This window comes from Saccopteryx bilineata, chromosome 4, assembly GCF_036850765.1.
Source record: "Saccopteryx bilineata isolate mSacBil1 chromosome 4, mSacBil1_pri_phased_curated, whole genome shotgun sequence".
NCBI classification, from domain to species: domain Eukaryota; kingdom Metazoa; phylum Chordata; class Mammalia; order Chiroptera; family Emballonuridae; genus Saccopteryx; species Saccopteryx bilineata.
Window position 1 is genome coordinate 172602511 of NC_089493.1, and position 17377 is coordinate 172619887.

Consider the following 17377-nt stretch of genomic DNA (forward strand, 5'->3'; position numbering starts at 1 on the left):
AGCAAGGCTGCCCCCAATGGGTAGGCTGGAGAGCTTCCAGAACCAGGCAGTGCTCCCGAGTCCAACCCTACACAGAGGAGGGCACCATCTGGCTGGTCTGTGTGGCTCTCATAACCAGAACTACTCATTCATGACTCAGGGGAAACAGATACCGAGAAGGACTTACCCTGGACTTGAGGTGAACTCCAATTTGAACCAACAACTCATAACCCAAAGGTGGGAGAAGCTAAGAAGAGGGTAGAGTGTAAGGTAGCACCATACAGTGGAGTTAAGAGTGTGAACTCGAGTCAGGTTGCATTTTGGTTCCACCAGTTAAGGCTGTGCAATCTTTGGCAAACTTCCTGATCTCTATGTTTTCTCATCAATACAATGGGAAGCCTATTTGGAAAGACATCTACCTAACCGAGTAGGAGAATTACATGAAATAATGGATAAAAAGCCTTAATATAGGCTACAATAAATGCTAATTCTTACTGTTATCAAATTAATTTCCCTATATGTTTTAGAGTAGATGCTCCTGTGATAAGCATCACATTGCTGGGCCAGAGTCGATGGTCAATACATATTTATTCAATCAAAAAACAGGAAAATGCTATTATTACACCTTATTATATTATCTATGACACATTCTAATACCTATAGTACTTCAAATGCTTTCTGATCTAAGGTCTTATGTTTCATGAATATACTCTAATTCTTCATTTTGCCTTCCCTTATAGACACTCCCTTTAAAAGGATCTAGTGATTATTAGTACATACAGATTATTGAGACCATGAACTAGATGGTTTACAAACAGGGATGAGCTTGGCAAAATGTGTTTAACTATCCCCACCCCGCAAACCAAAGAATGGATTTTTAGAATAAAAGCCAATAACAGAGAAAACTCCAAATATACCATAATCCCAGAGAAAGTTGGCAGATGTGGTAAGGCGAGGGGCTAAAAATCTTTAAGAAAACAAATAAATGAGCATAAAAATATTCCGTTTAAATGGCTGACTGTACTGCAGCTAGGTCCACAGTGCCAGCTGCGTTCAGGGTCTTGGGTTCTAAGAGTACTCTTGGGAATTGGTGCTCTAAGTCTGGAAGAGCTCTTTTGAGATTTAGACAGCTAAGAGCCATCTAGGAATCTAGGTCTTTAAGAGACAACTAATGCTTTAAAATTCTAGGAATCAAAGAGCTCTGTAGGGTTCTGTTGGTCTAGAAGTATAGGGATCTAAGAGTTCACTAGAGTACTCTGACTCTACGAGCCCTCTGGGCTTAGCACTCTAAGAACCCACTAAATTTCTCTTGCTCTAAGAGCCCTCTAATGTTCTAAGAGCCCACTAGGCTCTAGGGTCTAATGAGCCCTCTAGGGCTTTATTCCTCTAGCCTGCTAAGCCTCTAGTGCCCTTGGGCTCTAAAAGAGATTTAGCAATAATAGCAGAAAAGATGGAAGGAAGGAAGGAAGGAAGGGAGGGAGGGAGCGAGGGAGGGAGGGAGAAATGGTGAACCCTAACAGGGAGATTATAACAGCAGCAGAAACTATGGGCTTCTTCTTAACCCAGCTTTCTAAACGGTGGAGTCAGCTGTACCAATGCAGACTGGCCTCTCTAATTGCAGATAATAGCCCTAATGACTGCAGTTTCTGTGCAAAGGCAGAAAGAGGCCCCAATTAAGATCTATGTCAGATCCTGGTTCAAAAAGTCATGGTGACAATTTTCTCCATTTGAAGGAAGACAGAAAGGTCTCTATTCACTCTTTTTAATCATTCGCAGTAAGAGACACGATGGTTCTTTTTGAAAGGAAGACATACCCAGGTAGGCCCCTGAAACAGGCTGATGTTGAGGCCAGATGCAGGATTTGGAAGACGGAGAAGAATGGATGGAAGCCGGAGGAAAGACATACACATGATAGATGGCCTTCCTGGCACATTTGCCCAAGTCAGGTCACAGGTTACAGTTAATTCTGCTTTTTCTGCTAAAGGGTTGTCATGTTTCTTTTGGCTCAGTGATCTCATGTCAGTTTCTTAGACCTGGGTCTTATCTCTTAAAAATTAATATTCTAGAAAGTTGTCAGTGAACGAGAGGATCGTGTCCAAGCACGCATGCATGTGCTGATCATCTCCCCCCTTGAAATTATTCCTGCAAAGTAAGTGTTAAATGTATCCATTCATCCAACCAGTGTTTATAGAGGGCTGAATACATGCCAGCCAAAAACTAAATACTGCAGGTTCAGTGGTAACAAATCAAAAACCACCCCTACCTCATGCAGTGTCTGTGGCATTACTTGGCCTTTGGGTAGGTTATTTCTATTGGATGTCAGCCATCACATTTAAAATATTGGCAAGGGTAACTGAACAGAGCTTGGTGATCATCTACAGACCAGGAGTTGCTTTCTGTTGGTTTGCTTGTTTGTGTGACCAGTCTAGGTTGGGGGCAACTGTCGCCTTTATGCCCTTATCAATGGTAGCCTTATCCTAAAGAGAGAATCTGTGTGCCAACAAATGAATCAGGATTTCATTTTAATAATACTCATTTAAATTAATGGTAGTGTTCTGCTAAGGAATGGACCTATCAATCATCCATTATTCCATTTCTCTCCTGCACAGAGTCCATTCACCAAGTCTACTGTCTAAATGAGAAAAAGACTGGAATTTGAAGGGTAAAAAGCAACCAAAGACCCTTCTATCCAACATAGATGTCGGCTGGTCTTGCTGAGTTGAAGCCAACAACTGCTGCTCTCATCCATTTTCTTATTGCTCTGCCTTCCCTCATGGGGGGAAGGCTTAGAAACGCCTCTCTGTGAATCTGGAACTAAGCAAAGAGGGGCTGACCATGACCTCATGGGAAAACAGAAGACAAAACAAAGGCTCAAGGGGTCATCTGCACTGGCAGAGACTTTAGGGATCATCGAGTGCAGTGCCCTCATTTGACTGATGCAGACCCTGAGAAGGACAATGAGAGTTTCCACAAAGTCACACGTAAATTAAAGGCGAGGGCAGGCCCAAACCACAATGTGCTGACACTCCATCCACAGTTCTCTTCCTTCCCCTACATCCCGAAATAAGGGGGACCCCTGCTCTACTAGTCAGAGCAAAGAAATAAAATCTCTCTCTCTCTCTGTCAAATCAATAAATTAAAAAAAAATTTAAAGCAAGGTACAGAAAAGTATAGAGCAGTGGTCGTATAAATAAATAAATGTCATTTTATCCTTCAAATCTCACTGTCCAGTGCTTCCCCAGGGGGAAGAACGAGAGAGAGACTGATTAAGCCATAAAAAATGTGTGAGTTCCAGATGTCCCAGTTAGGTTCCTGGACCACTCTAGAGTGGAGCTCCACCATCTGGCTCAGAGTGCTGGGTGTGTCCTGCTTTCTCTGCCTGGCTGACCCGGAATAGGGAGCCTGGCTCCTTCCATGTCCGGGAAGAGGACAGGGACACAGAGTGACGAGGGGCCTTGGGCCCAGATCTGCACTTAAGTAAGGCAGAAAAAAAGCATATGCTTTTCCATCTTTTTTCACTCATCCACGCTCCTGGGCAAAAGCCAGAAGCTAACTCAGACAGCTGGCAGAGCGATGCATGAACCACTGTTCGGAAGACGTGCACTCAGTTGATGTTCCAATGGTGATGTGATAGGTTTGGCCAGACCATCCCCACGCCTTCTATCCTGCGAATGCCAAGCCACATTTGTGAGCTAACAGGTGGGGACAGCTGGAGGTGATGGGAGGTGGGGAGAGTCACCTCTAGATAAGGAGTCACCGCTTTCCTAACTGTGAAACCAACTCACTGCTGGGGGGATCTTGTTTGTTCAGCTGTGTGATGTGAGTCAAGTTACTTCATCTCTCTGAGCCTCTCTCCAGACCACAAAATGATGGTTAGTAATTGTAGCTACACAAGTTGTTGTGCGTTGAACTGAGATAATCTGTGTAAACCTACTTTTGCCCTGTAGTTCAACTAAGAAAAGTGTCCTTTGTTTAGGTTAAGGGAGTGTCTCTATCTCAAAGTCCAGAGACAGTCTAATGGCCTCTATTAGGCTGTCACAAATGAATGACAAACATAATCCTTAGGAACATTGTAACATAACTAAAGCAAGAAAAAAATGACAAATTTTATATAACATTGTACTAATTTTTTTGAAAACTTGTTTAAAAAAAAAGTTTCCTATGTAGTCTCTTTCTACTCCAGCCCTTTGTCAAGTCTTCCTTTATTAATTTCCACATTGCAAAGTAGTTGAGATTTTATGAATTAATCAGTGTTTCCTCTCTTGAATGCATCCAGGACTCACAGACCACATTTACAGTCACTCCATCACATGCAAGCCTTTCCTCAGCCCAGTGAAATAAGCAGGATGGATTTTTATTCATAAACCCACAGGTCTACCCCAGAGACTAGAATTCTCTCAGGAAATCAATTTCTCTAGAATTCCCTCAAGTGGCCAGCTGGCTCATCAGTTACTAACAGCTCTTTATTCACCTGAGGCATTTTGCTACTATTTGAGAAACAGGAATAACCTGGCTGAGAATCAACATATACCTGCTTGAAATATAAAGTAACAAATGAACACCCCAGGCAGGGCCTGGGCTGATATTTCCATACTGAGATATCTAAAATGCTTCCTATTCCTAAATCTTTAATAGTTTTCTTCCATTTTTTACACTGGAATTGCCCCTCCCAGACGTCTCACATGGACAGAGCTGGCTTTGGGTGACTTCTCCTTCCTTCGGTGTCCCGAATTCTAGTCCTCCATCTCCTCCTACCTGCTCCCAGTCCAAAGAGACACCTGTCGAAGTAAGAAGAAGGCCCAGATCCAGGCATGGGGCTGCATTCCCCCTGCTCAATTGTGGCAGAGATCTGGATGCTTCCCAAATTCATGAGCATCCCTCACTTTCCCTCCAAAAACTAATTCCCATGACACCCACAACTCCCACAATCACACCCAGCACTCTGACCCGGTGCCCTAGACCGCAACTCTTCAGGTCCTGTTCTGGAGTAAGGATGTCTTCCGGCAATTCCCAAACATCACACACAGATGACCCAACCCCCGAGGCAGCGGAAATGCATTATCTGCCTGAGAGTATTTACAAAAACCCAATTAGTATTTGCAAAAATCCAGTTCTTTGTGATCGGTCTCCTAGATGGAATGCAGGAGCCCTTTAACCACACTTTTCAAAACCTCTGCTGCTCATGCCTCTGGGAGGCAGTGGCTGTGAGTCAGACAAGACCTGGCTTTCATTTCCAGCTTTGCCCCCAAATTCTGTGTAATACTGGATAATTGAGTTCACCCATCTATCTGTTTCTATTTCCTTAACTGTGAGACGGGTTTCTGCAGAGACTCTGATAAGAGACAACACAGAAAGATCTGGAACCAAAGTGTTAGATCCTTATCCACTCCTTGGTCAGCTTCAAGTTGTAGCTTATATCAAAGGAAGACAATGACTGTAATTATCCAAACTTTCTATCTGTAACATTGATATGGTAGCTACCTTCCCTAAAATTGGTATTTATATTTACTGAAGATGAAAGTGTGACAGACCATGTTATGGAATTGATTGACAGTGGCAGGAAAAATAAGCTTCACAGGTCCTACCAGGAATAGAGACTTCCTGCCTCTCTCTGCTAAACCATCTGCCCTACCAACCTCAAGGAACAGTGGTAAGAGAAGCAGAACCGTGGACTTTGACTTCGGCCAGGTGTGTAGGCTTGCATCCTGCTTCTAACATTATAGCTCTAACCTGGGCCAAATGCCCAGGCATTTTTTTTTTATTCCATAAAATTGCGATAACTATAGGACCTCTCAGTGTTGATCCACGGATGAAATGAGACAGGACGGGTAATAAACACACAATGGGTGCAAGATATTCTTATTAGGAACCCTTTTTAATCCATTTGTTGATTTGCTAGGTCGTCATTAAGGATCTATGCACTAGGCACTGTGCCAGTGAGTGGGAACAGAGGTGAATGAAAAAACAAGGTCCCTGCTCGGATCTGCTGGACCATCTCCCAAAGGCCAGTCTCTGACATTTACAAGCAAGGACTAGGATTTCGGGAGCCTGTTCAGGTTATGCACATAGAGGACCTAAGGGGGCAGAGTGACAGCTGAGAACTGAGATACTCAAAGGGAAGTCCCAGCCAATTCTACCAGCCACAGAGCAACCCCTGCCCCCTCCAGGGAACCAGTAAACACAGAGTGGTAAGAAGGCTTTAATCTCAGGAGGGCAGCACAGATAGGTGGAAGAAAGACAACAAACCAACAAGACTTTCCTTTGCCCCCCCCCAAATTGTGGCAGAGGGTGGTGCCTGGGAAGGTAAAGGGTACAGGGCCAAAAAAGATTGCCCTCATTTGTCCTCAGATTATAGTGACATTTTAGCTCCTAGGTGGGGCAGCCTTCACAGGAGGGAATACAGAGAAGATAATAAACTTAATTCACATTCTACAATTTTACCATTAAAAACGTACTAGAATTGACAGTAGGGGATATATGTTCTATTTAAATCTTTACTTATATTTTCTGTATATCTATATCTGGGCCTGTATTTTTATGTTATCTAGGAAGATAAATATCTCAACCCTTGCAGTACGTAGATAACCATAATCATCACTAGACATGCAAAAGTACGAAAGTATTTTATTCTGAGATAGAATCCTTGTTCGCGCAAATACAAACATAAAACATAAAAAGATCTACATTTCTTGCTCCCAAAGACCAGCATTCCCCACCACACACACACACACACACACACACACACACACACACACACACACTCCTACCCTACCCCTTTTCTTCTCCCCACCCCACCCCTTTCAACAATGAATAGCAGGCAGCGTGGCTTGAAGAAATTCACAACCGCTGTACATTCCCATCACAGCTGCTGGAGACACAGTCTCAGCTTCAGGCATAGGCTCTCTGCAGCACCACGCCCCACGCTAGAGAGAAAGGATGGTAGCCCTGCTGAAAATGAAGGATGCACCCCAGGGAAGAGCATCGGAACAGGAACAAAAGGGAACCCCCTAGCAAACCTGGCCCTGGGATTAGAGCACAGCCATAACCAGGGTGACTTCTATGGCAAGTAAGTTATCAGGGCTAAATTTCTGTATCTTTCCTTAAAGGTGGCTTAAGTGATACCTACAAGAATGGGTGTGGCTCTCAATGCCATATCGCAGGCTAAATCCACAGGAAGAACCATTGCGATGTTCAGATTAGGAAGAAAAAAAATAACCTGTTCTCTGCTTATCCCACACAGGAGAACTGGCAACTGCATTCTGAGTGTAAAGCAGGTGGTAGATATGCAGCATACCTACCATATGTAACAGCGTGAGAGCTAGGGTTCACCTCTCCTGAGTTAGCAAAATAAGTCTAAAAATGAACTTCTGTGCTAATCATGGCTCTTTGCAAAGACAACTGGCACTGAGAAAATAAAAGACACACAATGTTTCTTCAATAATGTGAAGTCAATGATATCCAGTAACGAAAGGCAAAGAAGGATGGGTTTAAACCCATTGCCTCTACCTGGAAAAGGATCCCTACTCTTCCCCCCACACACACACCTCCGGGGTGGGGGGAGGGTTCCTTCCCTGGGACCAGGTAAACAGCAGAGAAGAATGAAGCTCAGGTGCATGAAAAAGGTAGGATGTTGCGACAGAAACCAACCACTTGACAAAGTGCACCAGAGGCAAGAACAGCTTCCTCCTGCCTACCGAGAGGCATGGCAACCACAAATGCACAGGGTGTTCCCAGCATAACCGATCAACTGCAAACAGACTCATGCCCACAGCAAAACCTAGTGAATTGGGGCAAATTAACTACAGTAGCAGGTACAGCTCTGCCCTAGGGCAGCTGGGGAGCCTCCCAGGGGCCGGCTGATCACTTCCTTTGTTCGCCTTGTAAAGATGGAGTAGCCACCCATTCCCTTAATACACACTACACACACTGCACACACACCTCATTCACTACAGACAAAGCCCAACTGCATTGCTTCGTGCTAAACTAACAAATGTCAGTGGTTTTTCGTTTTTTTTGTTTTTGTTTTTGTTTTTTTTTAATGCCCATCCCAACCTGTAGTATGTCTCTTCCATTTTGGGGCCATTATTTCAGGACACCCTGAAGGAATCTCAGCCCAGGGCGCGGTACTTTTGCCGTGAGCATCTTGCTGGACGCTAGCTTCTGTACCTGATAACGGCAGGTCCCCTCTGCACCCCGCCTAGGCGCTCGCCTGGCGCATCTGACACCCCGCGGGCCGCCGGTGGCTCCCTCTCGCACACAATGGCAGTTGGACACGGGATGCACCCAGCGTGCGCCTGTGACTGCTAACAAAAATCTGCTCTAAAACCTCAGCCTTCTCTTGGAATGAGTAGGAGAAATGAAACGAGAAATATAAAATGTACTGAGGGCAAAAAAAAAAAACAACAACCCACACAAAAGTTGTCATTCCCGCTACAGCCACGCTAGCTGTCCAGTCCCAGATATGACGCACTGAAATACGAATCGGGTGAACGCAGGCAAGAAGGGGACAGGGTGAGGATGGATGGTCCAGACACCCCATCACCCTAGCGGCGCGGGAGTAGGGGTTGGAGCCATTGGGCTGAAGCTGAGAGAGGGGCGCGGTCGGGCTGCCAAGTACCCCTGGGGAAAGGTGTCACCTCTCCACACCACGCCCCGCCAAAAGCAGCCTTAAACAAAAAGCACCCCTGGCCTGGGACAGCACACACCGATACCCCAGGAGGCGCAGGGGTTCAGGGAGGGCCGGGAGCCCTGCGTTCTCCGGGAACTACCAGGTGGTGGGAAAGGCGGCTAAATAATCCTAAATTCTCCACGCCAGTGTTTGGGTTTCCTCTTTGTTTTGTTTTCCCCAAACCCCTGGGTCGCTCTGACTGGGTGGCGCCCGCCGCTCTGGCTGGACTGACCGCCACTCCCCACCCCCACCCCCAAGACCCGGGTCCCCGTCCCTCCCCGGGGACCAGACCAGGGATCCAAGCCGCCCCGCCCGCAGCGCAGCGGACCGACCCGGGGAGAGCGAGGGAGGGAGGCGGCGGCGCCCGGACTCACCGTGATCCGCGGGATGTTCTTCTTGCCTTGGTAGGACATGGTGGCGGCGGTGGCTGAGCAGCGGCGTCCCTCCCTCCTCCTTCGGCTCCTGCTCGCCTGAGCCTTCCTCAGCGCACAGCGCCCCGAGATCAGGTGGAGCGAATAGTGCGCTGGCCGCGGCCGCCGCCTCCCCTCGCCTCCGCCCCCCTCCCGGGCTCCCGCAGCGGCTGCCAGAGACAATAGTAAATCTCCCTGGTCCCCCTTTCACCCTCGCCCCCCCACCCCCCACCACACACACCCTCCTCCACTCGCGTTCACGCCCCGGGTTTTTTTTCTTTCTTTCTTTTGCGGTGCCAGCTGGGACCCCGTAAGACTAGAATGGCTGATCTGCGACTCCTCCCTCTTCTCTCTTATCCCTATTGATTTTCCTCTTTGCATCTGCCTCACCCACTTTTTCTTTTTCTTCCTTTTTTTTTTTTTTTTTCCGTGACTTGCGAGTACAGCTGAGCCCGTCTGCTCTACGGCCACCAGGGGGCGTGAGGGACTTTTCCGGGCGGGGATGCTGCAGTCCCAGTGCAGGAAGAGCTCTGATGTCGCCCTCCTGGCCTCCAAGGCCAAGCTCCGGAAAGCGCCAACGCTTCCCACCAGTCCCTGATCCAGTTTCTTTCTGTCACCACCCTCATTTCAGAAAGGTGACAGCCCCGGAGGGCCCTCCCGGAACCCGCCCTCCTCCACGCACATCGCACCGGCTGGATAGGGCGGCCACCGCCTTTGTTACAGCCCAGGGCTGGGCGCTGCTTCTGCTGGTCTCTGGGTGTGTAAACAGCCGCACAGAGCCCTGAACAGCCGAGAACTGGTCTGACTTGGTGCAGCCTGGCTGGCCCGCTGTTATCCAGAGACCGAGAGAACGGGTAGCAGAAAACGTTAGGCAAACCAATCACTTTCAGAGGACTGCGAAGGGCACTGTGTCACCTAACATCCACCGTTTCCTGGGTTTTAAAAATATCAAAATACTGTGTTTTTAAGGAACTCCACTGCCTGGTTCTCAGAATGGAAGACGAGCATTGATGTTGCTGAGTGAAAAGTAGGGAACACCTGTAGGGGAAGGCAGAAGCCCTGTGTGCAGCAGGGGGTTTTGTGAGTCAACCATGTGCGCTGTTGTTCACCATCCTGAGTTTACTTTGGGCAGCAGGGCTGACAGACAAAAGTCACTATGTTATTAGAAGCAAAATCATGCCCTTTCGGCGCCGGAATATATTGTTCTTCAGCTACCTGCTCAAGTTAAACCGTCCAAAGAGGCAAATTTGGAAGGCCCGCTGTGGGTGGAAACTAGCTTCCAGCTCTCCTGAAATATACTACTAGTGATACTATTTAAATAATAACCATGGCTTGCTATGCAAAAATTGTAAAAAACCCTCTCAATATAAGTCTCCTGCCATCCCCACTCCTTAATTGTGGATCCTAATGCCCTACTAAATAGAAATTCTTTAGATATCACTAAGCAGGACCAGGTCTGTGTTAGGAATCTTGAATTCACGTTTCTGTTAGGCAGAACACTGACCACACTTCAGAACATCTCTCCATTAAATGGAAGGCTTACTTAGCAATGCAGATGCTATAAAAAGCCTCCACAGAAACAGAGTACAGCATACTTCAGCTTGGGCTTTTCAGAAACCTGAAGTGAACCAGCCTGGTCACATAATGAAGGGGGAGACGAAGGCCCCCTGAAACACTCCCTTCTTGAGTTCGTGCGAGCTTCTGGTTTATTCATGGGTAGCTGGATAGCCAGACTGAATGCAGGATTCACAGGAAAGTCCCCGTACTTCCCTCCACTTCATTTCTGTGATACTCTGGCTAGGTTGATGAATGCCAGGCAAAGGTCACCACCCCCAACTCTTTTGCAAAGCATGGGGCGAGGGTGGGGGGCACATACTGAAACCAAAGGCACGCCCTAAATATTTTGCTTTGTTCTTAAAGCTTAAGTGCTGAGACCACTAGCCAAGAGTTGTGAAATTACAAAGCATTCTGGGGATTGGCATGCAAATAAGCAGGATTCTATTTAGAGCAGAGTAAGAGAATTACACTACACACTGTGAAACCCTGCAGCAGTCTCTCTGAATCTTTCCCATAGATTTTGCTGCCCCCAACTTGTTTGAAGGGATCTTGCAAGTTCTTTAGAAAAGCAAAAATGTATAGGGAATATTTACAATCCTAAAGAAATACTAACCCTATAGGTTTCTTTGCCTGTCTTGTGTCCTAATTATCTCCTCTGTTACAGTCATTATAACCCAGAACATTCTCTACCAAAAAGATTTATCACATATTTTTGGTCACTTGATTTTGCATGTGTGTTGTTGTTGTTGCAAATTACAAGACTTGGTTAAACTCTTTGAGGCCAGGTTTGCCTGTAAGAGGCCCTGCAGAATTGGACCTGTGATGAGTTTTTCTGGGTCAGACCACTGTGACAAGCCATGCACAGGAATGCACAGTAACCAGCTAATAGATCCAAGCTGTTGCCATCATCAGAAATGTAAAACAAAAACTATTTTCCCCTCTTTCATCCCCTTCAATCATCCTTTTCTTTTTAAAATCAAAATCAAGTGTCTAAAATGAGTTTGAAGGAATAGGCCTTCTTGGCTTTGCCTTTCTTATTCAGGGGTAAGAAGAAAGGCAGCCATCAGCACAAGATGCCTCTGGGTCTGGCCAGGAGGGTGATGAGTGGAAGCAGCCATGTTTTCCACAGTAGAATGACTCTGACTGGTTTTCCCTGGATACACAGCAGTACTTGGCTTTAGGTATCTCAGGGAACTATGAGAGAGGGAGGGAGACACAGAGAGATTTAATAGTCCCAGAGATACTTAATTTTGGCCACCAAACCTATCACACCCATAGACTTCCACACCTCAATCAAGACTAGGTTATTCTAGTTGCTTAGGCCAAAGAGTTGACATCACCTGAACCGTGAGTTTTCTCAATCAATCCAATCCAGTTTGTACTGCCTAGCCAATCTGTCAAGAAATGCTATCGGTTCTGTCTTTTTAATAAATATATCCAGACTATATCCTCTTCTTTCCATCTATAAAGCTGCTGTCTGTGTCTAGCCCCCATCAGCTATTACCTGGACTACATAGTATCCTCCTAACTGGGCTCTCTTCTTCACCATCATTTATTCATTCATTCCCACATTTTCACATGATATTTACCTTGTGCCTTCTATATGCTATTATATTTCTAGGTACTAGTGTCCAGGGGTGAATAATAATAATAATGTCCTAGATCTCATGGAGTTGACTTTATACCTTTATCTACAGAGTACTACTGTCTGTCCCTTGTTAGCCCCCTTCTGTGTTTTATTTATTTTTGTGGTACTTTTTACCACATGACATATTAATTTATCACTGAGCATTATCCCCCTTCCCATCACTAGAATCTAAGGCCCTTGAAGGCAGGGAATGTGTTTTATTTACTGCTATGTTCTAAGTGCATGAAACAGGGCCTTACCCATAGAAATTACTCAGTAATTAGAAGACCTTAACCAGAGAACCTATAAAATGAGTAGCCTAATACCCTTATCATAGTGGGGTTTTTTTGTGAGCATGCATGACATTATTCAAGTGGTGTTTACTGAGCACCTACTATGTGTGTACGTGTGCCTCAGTGTTGTTAATGAAGGCATAGGGGTGAAAGTCAAAGTGGAAACTGGAGACATCTAAGATAGGCAACTCTTTCAAGGGACTCTATTGCAAACAGAGACAGGGAAATGGAGCAGTAACTAGCAGAGAGTGAGATCCATTAAGGAGAAATAATGTCACGGTTGTATGGCAACAGGACAAATTCAGTAAGGAGAGGAAACTTCATGATGCAGGAAAAAAATGGGACAAATGTTCTGTCACTCTTGAATGGGCAGCACAGGTGACATCTAGTGTTTAAATGGAGGGCTTGCCCCTTAGCAAGGAGCAAGGATGGTTCCCTCCCAGTTACAGAAGGGAAGAGTACCCTGGCACAGAAAGAGGTGGCCAGGGCAAGTTTATTGAGGGTGTTTATGAAACTTCTCTGTGAGTATGTCCATTTTCTCTGTCATCAGTCAAGAGAGCCTGGGAGGGAAGGTGTTGGAAGTCAAAGGGGTGAGGAGTTGATATGAAATAATCTTTCCAGAAGAGTAGAGGGACTAGGGAAATACGGTGTGATTATTGGACAGTACTAAAGATTCCCTTCAGTTAGTCGCCATGGATTTAAAGAAAGATTCATAAGCACGTTTGTACATACTCCTCCAGCTGACATACATGCAGGCCTGGGGCAGGGAGGGTGTGCAATTTAACAAGGGCTTTGCTAGATGAGTACTGAGAAGGGAAAGAGGAAGTCAAGGGAACTGAGGATGAGGCATGGCATCTAAGCTGGTTAGGAGGGAAGGGACAGCACAAATGTATACGGGACTAAAGGACAAGGAACATGTTGATGGACAAATAAGACTATTCATGGAAAGCTTTTAGCACAAAGTAAGTTAAGTAAATGGCAGCTATTCCTACCATTATTTTTTTTCAGTAGAAACTATTGCTATTTATTATTACTAATGATATAAGATCAAATTCAAGAAAAACTAATAGGCAATAGAGAGGACATATGAAGCTAAATATCAGTTATCATCAGTAACTTGAAAAATTTAATTGACTTTCCATATTATTCTATGTCAGCTTCAGGACCGAGCAATATTTTTAATGTTCTGATTATTATTTGCTGAAGTTTATGTCAGGGACTTTGTCTTCTTTATCTTTGGAGTCCCAGCTCTTTTATAATGCTTGTAAAAAGAGTAGCATCGAGGTGGGGGATTTTATTTCAACAGAGGGAAAAGTAAAGAATATTCTGTCTTTTCATTGTCAAAATATCAAAAACAAGTGCTTAGCCATGTACACAGTTTTGAGTATTAAAAAGACTTGCTACTCTTTAAAAACAAGTTTTTATTTTGCTATATTAATATAAGGAAACATTTCCCCAGGTCCTGATTTGAAGGGTGGGGAAAAAAATAGTCCTGAAACAAAAATAAAAGAGTTTTGAAAGAGTAAAAGCCCCACACAGGGCTTTTGTGAAATATGTAGGCAATTCTAGTGTGAATAGTAAAGAGTTAGTCTCAGAACTGCCCATTAGGTCATTTGGGTCTATTAACTTTACCTTCAATACAAATAACCAAAATCTTAGTCATGTAATTCTAGTGTGATAGAATGAAAATCAAATTGGTGATTCCCCTTCTGTTCTTAGATATTTACATATTAAATACAAAAAATTACCTGACAATTCCTCCCTTGATATACAAAACCAAAAAAATTAAAAAAAGATATATATATATATATATATATATATATATATATATATATTATAGTATCCAGCCTAGTGGATTAAATGGCAATGTGAAAGGGACTATGAGCCCTGAATATATATTATATATATATATCGATATACACACACATATATATGTATAAATATATATAGCCACCAAGAAGTGTTCCCATGGGCTTATTCCAAAATCAAATTTACATCAGCGTGAGCAAGATGCGCAAATTTCCTTCTCCCTGGATGGAGCTTCTCATTCACTTCGTTAATTGAGAATGATTCTGTGGGCCTCTGGTCTTCTCCATAAGCTTTAATGGCAACCCACTTCAAAGCCACAGACAGGATTAGCCAAGTGGGTCCCATGTAATCACAAAGGGGGAGGGCAAAGGGTCAGAGAGAGAAAGGGAGATATGACGATGGAAGTGAAAAGGCAGAATGATGTGGCCATGAGCCAAGGAATGTGATCCACCTTTAGAGACTGGAAATGGTAAGGAATGAAGCTTCCCACAGGATTGCAGCCCTACTGACCCCTTGGTTTTAACCCCATAAGACCCATTTTTGACTTCTGACCTCCAGAATTGGAAGAGAATAACTGTATTGTTTTCAGCCTCTAGGTGTTGGTAATATATTATGGCAGCAATAAGAAACTAAAATAGGTCATCAGGGATTGATGATCAAGAGGCTTGGATTAGTCACTCCACTAGTGTCTCCCTTGACCAATTTCTGGATGTGGCCTAGTTTTCATGCTTGCAATATGTTAACTGAAGAAGGAACTTGATCATCAGGAAGAAGGAGCCTGCAACACCATGTCTCGTGTATATTATGATTCCTCTACTCCTTCCTCAAAGGGTCCTAGGGTGATATGCTAAGGCCACTATCAACTGGGAAAGAAGATTAACTACACATCTTGAAAACCAATGGAAACAAGTTCCCAGTTGACACTCATAGCCAGGGACTTGAAGCATCACCATAGCTCCTCTGTTAGAGAGGAAGCATGTTGAGGTCAGGCAGTAAATGGATCCCTGGTCTAGATTTGGCTTACATTTGGCCCTTTGAGTTCACAGGCCCATCTAGTGGTTATTTTTTAAAACTTTCATTGCCTGACCAGGGGGGTGGCACAGTGGATAGAGTGTTGGACTGGGATGCAGAAGACCCAGGTTTGAAACCCCGAGGTCACCAGCTTGAGTGCAGGCTCATCTGGTTTGAGCAAGTCTCAACAGCTTGAGCCCAAGGTCGCTGGCTTGAGAAGGGGTTACTCAGTCTGTAGTAGCCTCCCAGTCAAGGCACATATGAGAAAGCAATCAATGAACAACTAAGGTGCTGCAATGAAGAATTAATGCTTCTCATCTCTCTCCCTTCTTGTCTGTCTGTCCCTATCTGTTTCATCTCTTTGTCTCTGTCACACAAAAAAACAAAAACAAAAAAACCTTCTTTGATTAATTGGAAAAGTCAAATATAACAATTAGTACAACTTCCACATTGGTTTCTTAACCTGTGGGGTTAGAGTTATCAAGTAGGAAAAAAAGTAAAAGGCCCTTAGATTGACCTCTACTCCTACCCAAATCAAGATAGTAAATCAAGAAAATTTTTGTGCCTGACCTGTGGTGGTGCTGTGGCTAAAGCATTAACCTGGAATGCTGAGGTCACTGGTTCAAAACCCCAGGCTTACCTGGTCAAGGCATACAAGAGAAGCAACTACTATGAGTTGATGCTTCCCACTCCCCTCCCATCCTTTTCTCTCTTTCTTTCTCTTTCTCTCTTTCTTCTTTCTAAAATCAATAAATGAAACCTAAAACAAAAAAAAATTTTTTTGTATCCTAAGGTAATAGCAGAAGTTAGGGACACCCTTAAAAACCTGAAGGATACAGGGTTCATAGTCCCTTTCACAATGCCATTTAATCCACTAGGCTGGATACTGCAAAAGCAAGATGAATCCCAAAGTATAACTCAATCAATCAATAGCCCAAATTTAAGCTGCTGTAATATTTTTCTAGAGAAGACTATCATAGCCATTGATCTAGCAGATGAGTTCTTTTTCATCCCTGTAAGAAAAGGGGGTCAAAAGCCATATGTACATACTTGGAACAGACAACAGTACACATGAATAATCTTGACCCCAATGCTATGTTAATTATCCTTCCCTCCACCACAGTAATGTCTCAAAAGATCTAGACTGTCTGGACATCTTGAAGAACATCCCACTGGTATTGATGACATCATGCAAATCTTGCTAGATGAGCAAGAAGTGACAAGTACATTGGAAGCTTTGGTAAGGATGATACATGAGCTCTATAGCATTTATAAAGGACATAGGAACTCTAAAGAGTAGGAGACGAAGGCTACAGAGATTCAGGGCCTGCCACCTTGGTTAAGTGCTAGGAGTCCAGTGACTAGGGCACACCCCAACACTTCCTCCAGAAGAAACGGCAAATTATTGCATCAGGCAAATCCCTTGCAAAGAAGGGAATATGAAGCCTGGTAGGACTCTTCAGGTTTTGTAGACATTTCATTCCATACCTAGAAATACTTTTAGAGCTCATATACATGTCAGCTCTGAGTGGTTCCCAGAGAAGGAGATCCCCAGTGCAGTGCAATCAGCCTTGCCACTTGAACCATATGACCCAATAAGTTCTACAACATTGGAGGGGCCTGTGGTGGGAAACGTCACCACAAGGAGGTTATGCAAGTCCAAATAAGGGTATCACAATTCACACTTCTAGGATTTTGGAACAAGAGAATTATGCATTATTTAGATCCTCAAGCGCTCCTGGATCCTGGTAGAGATGGAAGACAGAACCAGGGCCACAAAGTAACAAAGCATCCAGAAATGCCCATCATGAGCTGAGTTCTGTCATAAGTCATACAATCAGGTTGGCCTAGCAGCAATTCATTATAAGATGAGCATGATACATCTTAGGACTGACCAGGAGAACGGCTAAAGGGCACAAGAAAAACTACCTGAGCAAGTGGTCCAATCTCCCATGTCATCCACTACTATTGCTCCTGTAACTTTCTGTTGTCCCACACCTATGATCCTTATGATCAGCTGCAC

General features: G+C 44.5%; 1 protein-coding gene across 2 annotated transcripts in view; it reads right to left on the reverse strand.

Moving 5' to 3' along the window:
- The window catches only part of DPYSL3 (dihydropyrimidinase like 3), a 108889-nt gene that overhangs the window by 50850 nt on the left and 40662 nt on the right, over positions 1–17377 (reverse strand). Inside the window, exon 1 of one of the 2 annotated variants that reach the window (XM_066272905.1) lies at positions 9022–9261. The exons of the other annotated variant lie outside the window; for it this stretch is intronic. Coding sequence (XP_066129002.1) covers positions 9022–9060 — 39 coding nt within the window. The 5' untranslated portion in view covers positions 9061–9261. Of the gene's footprint in view, positions 1–9021; positions 9262–17377 lie in introns of those variants that run through there. 2 annotated transcript variants of the gene reach the window in all.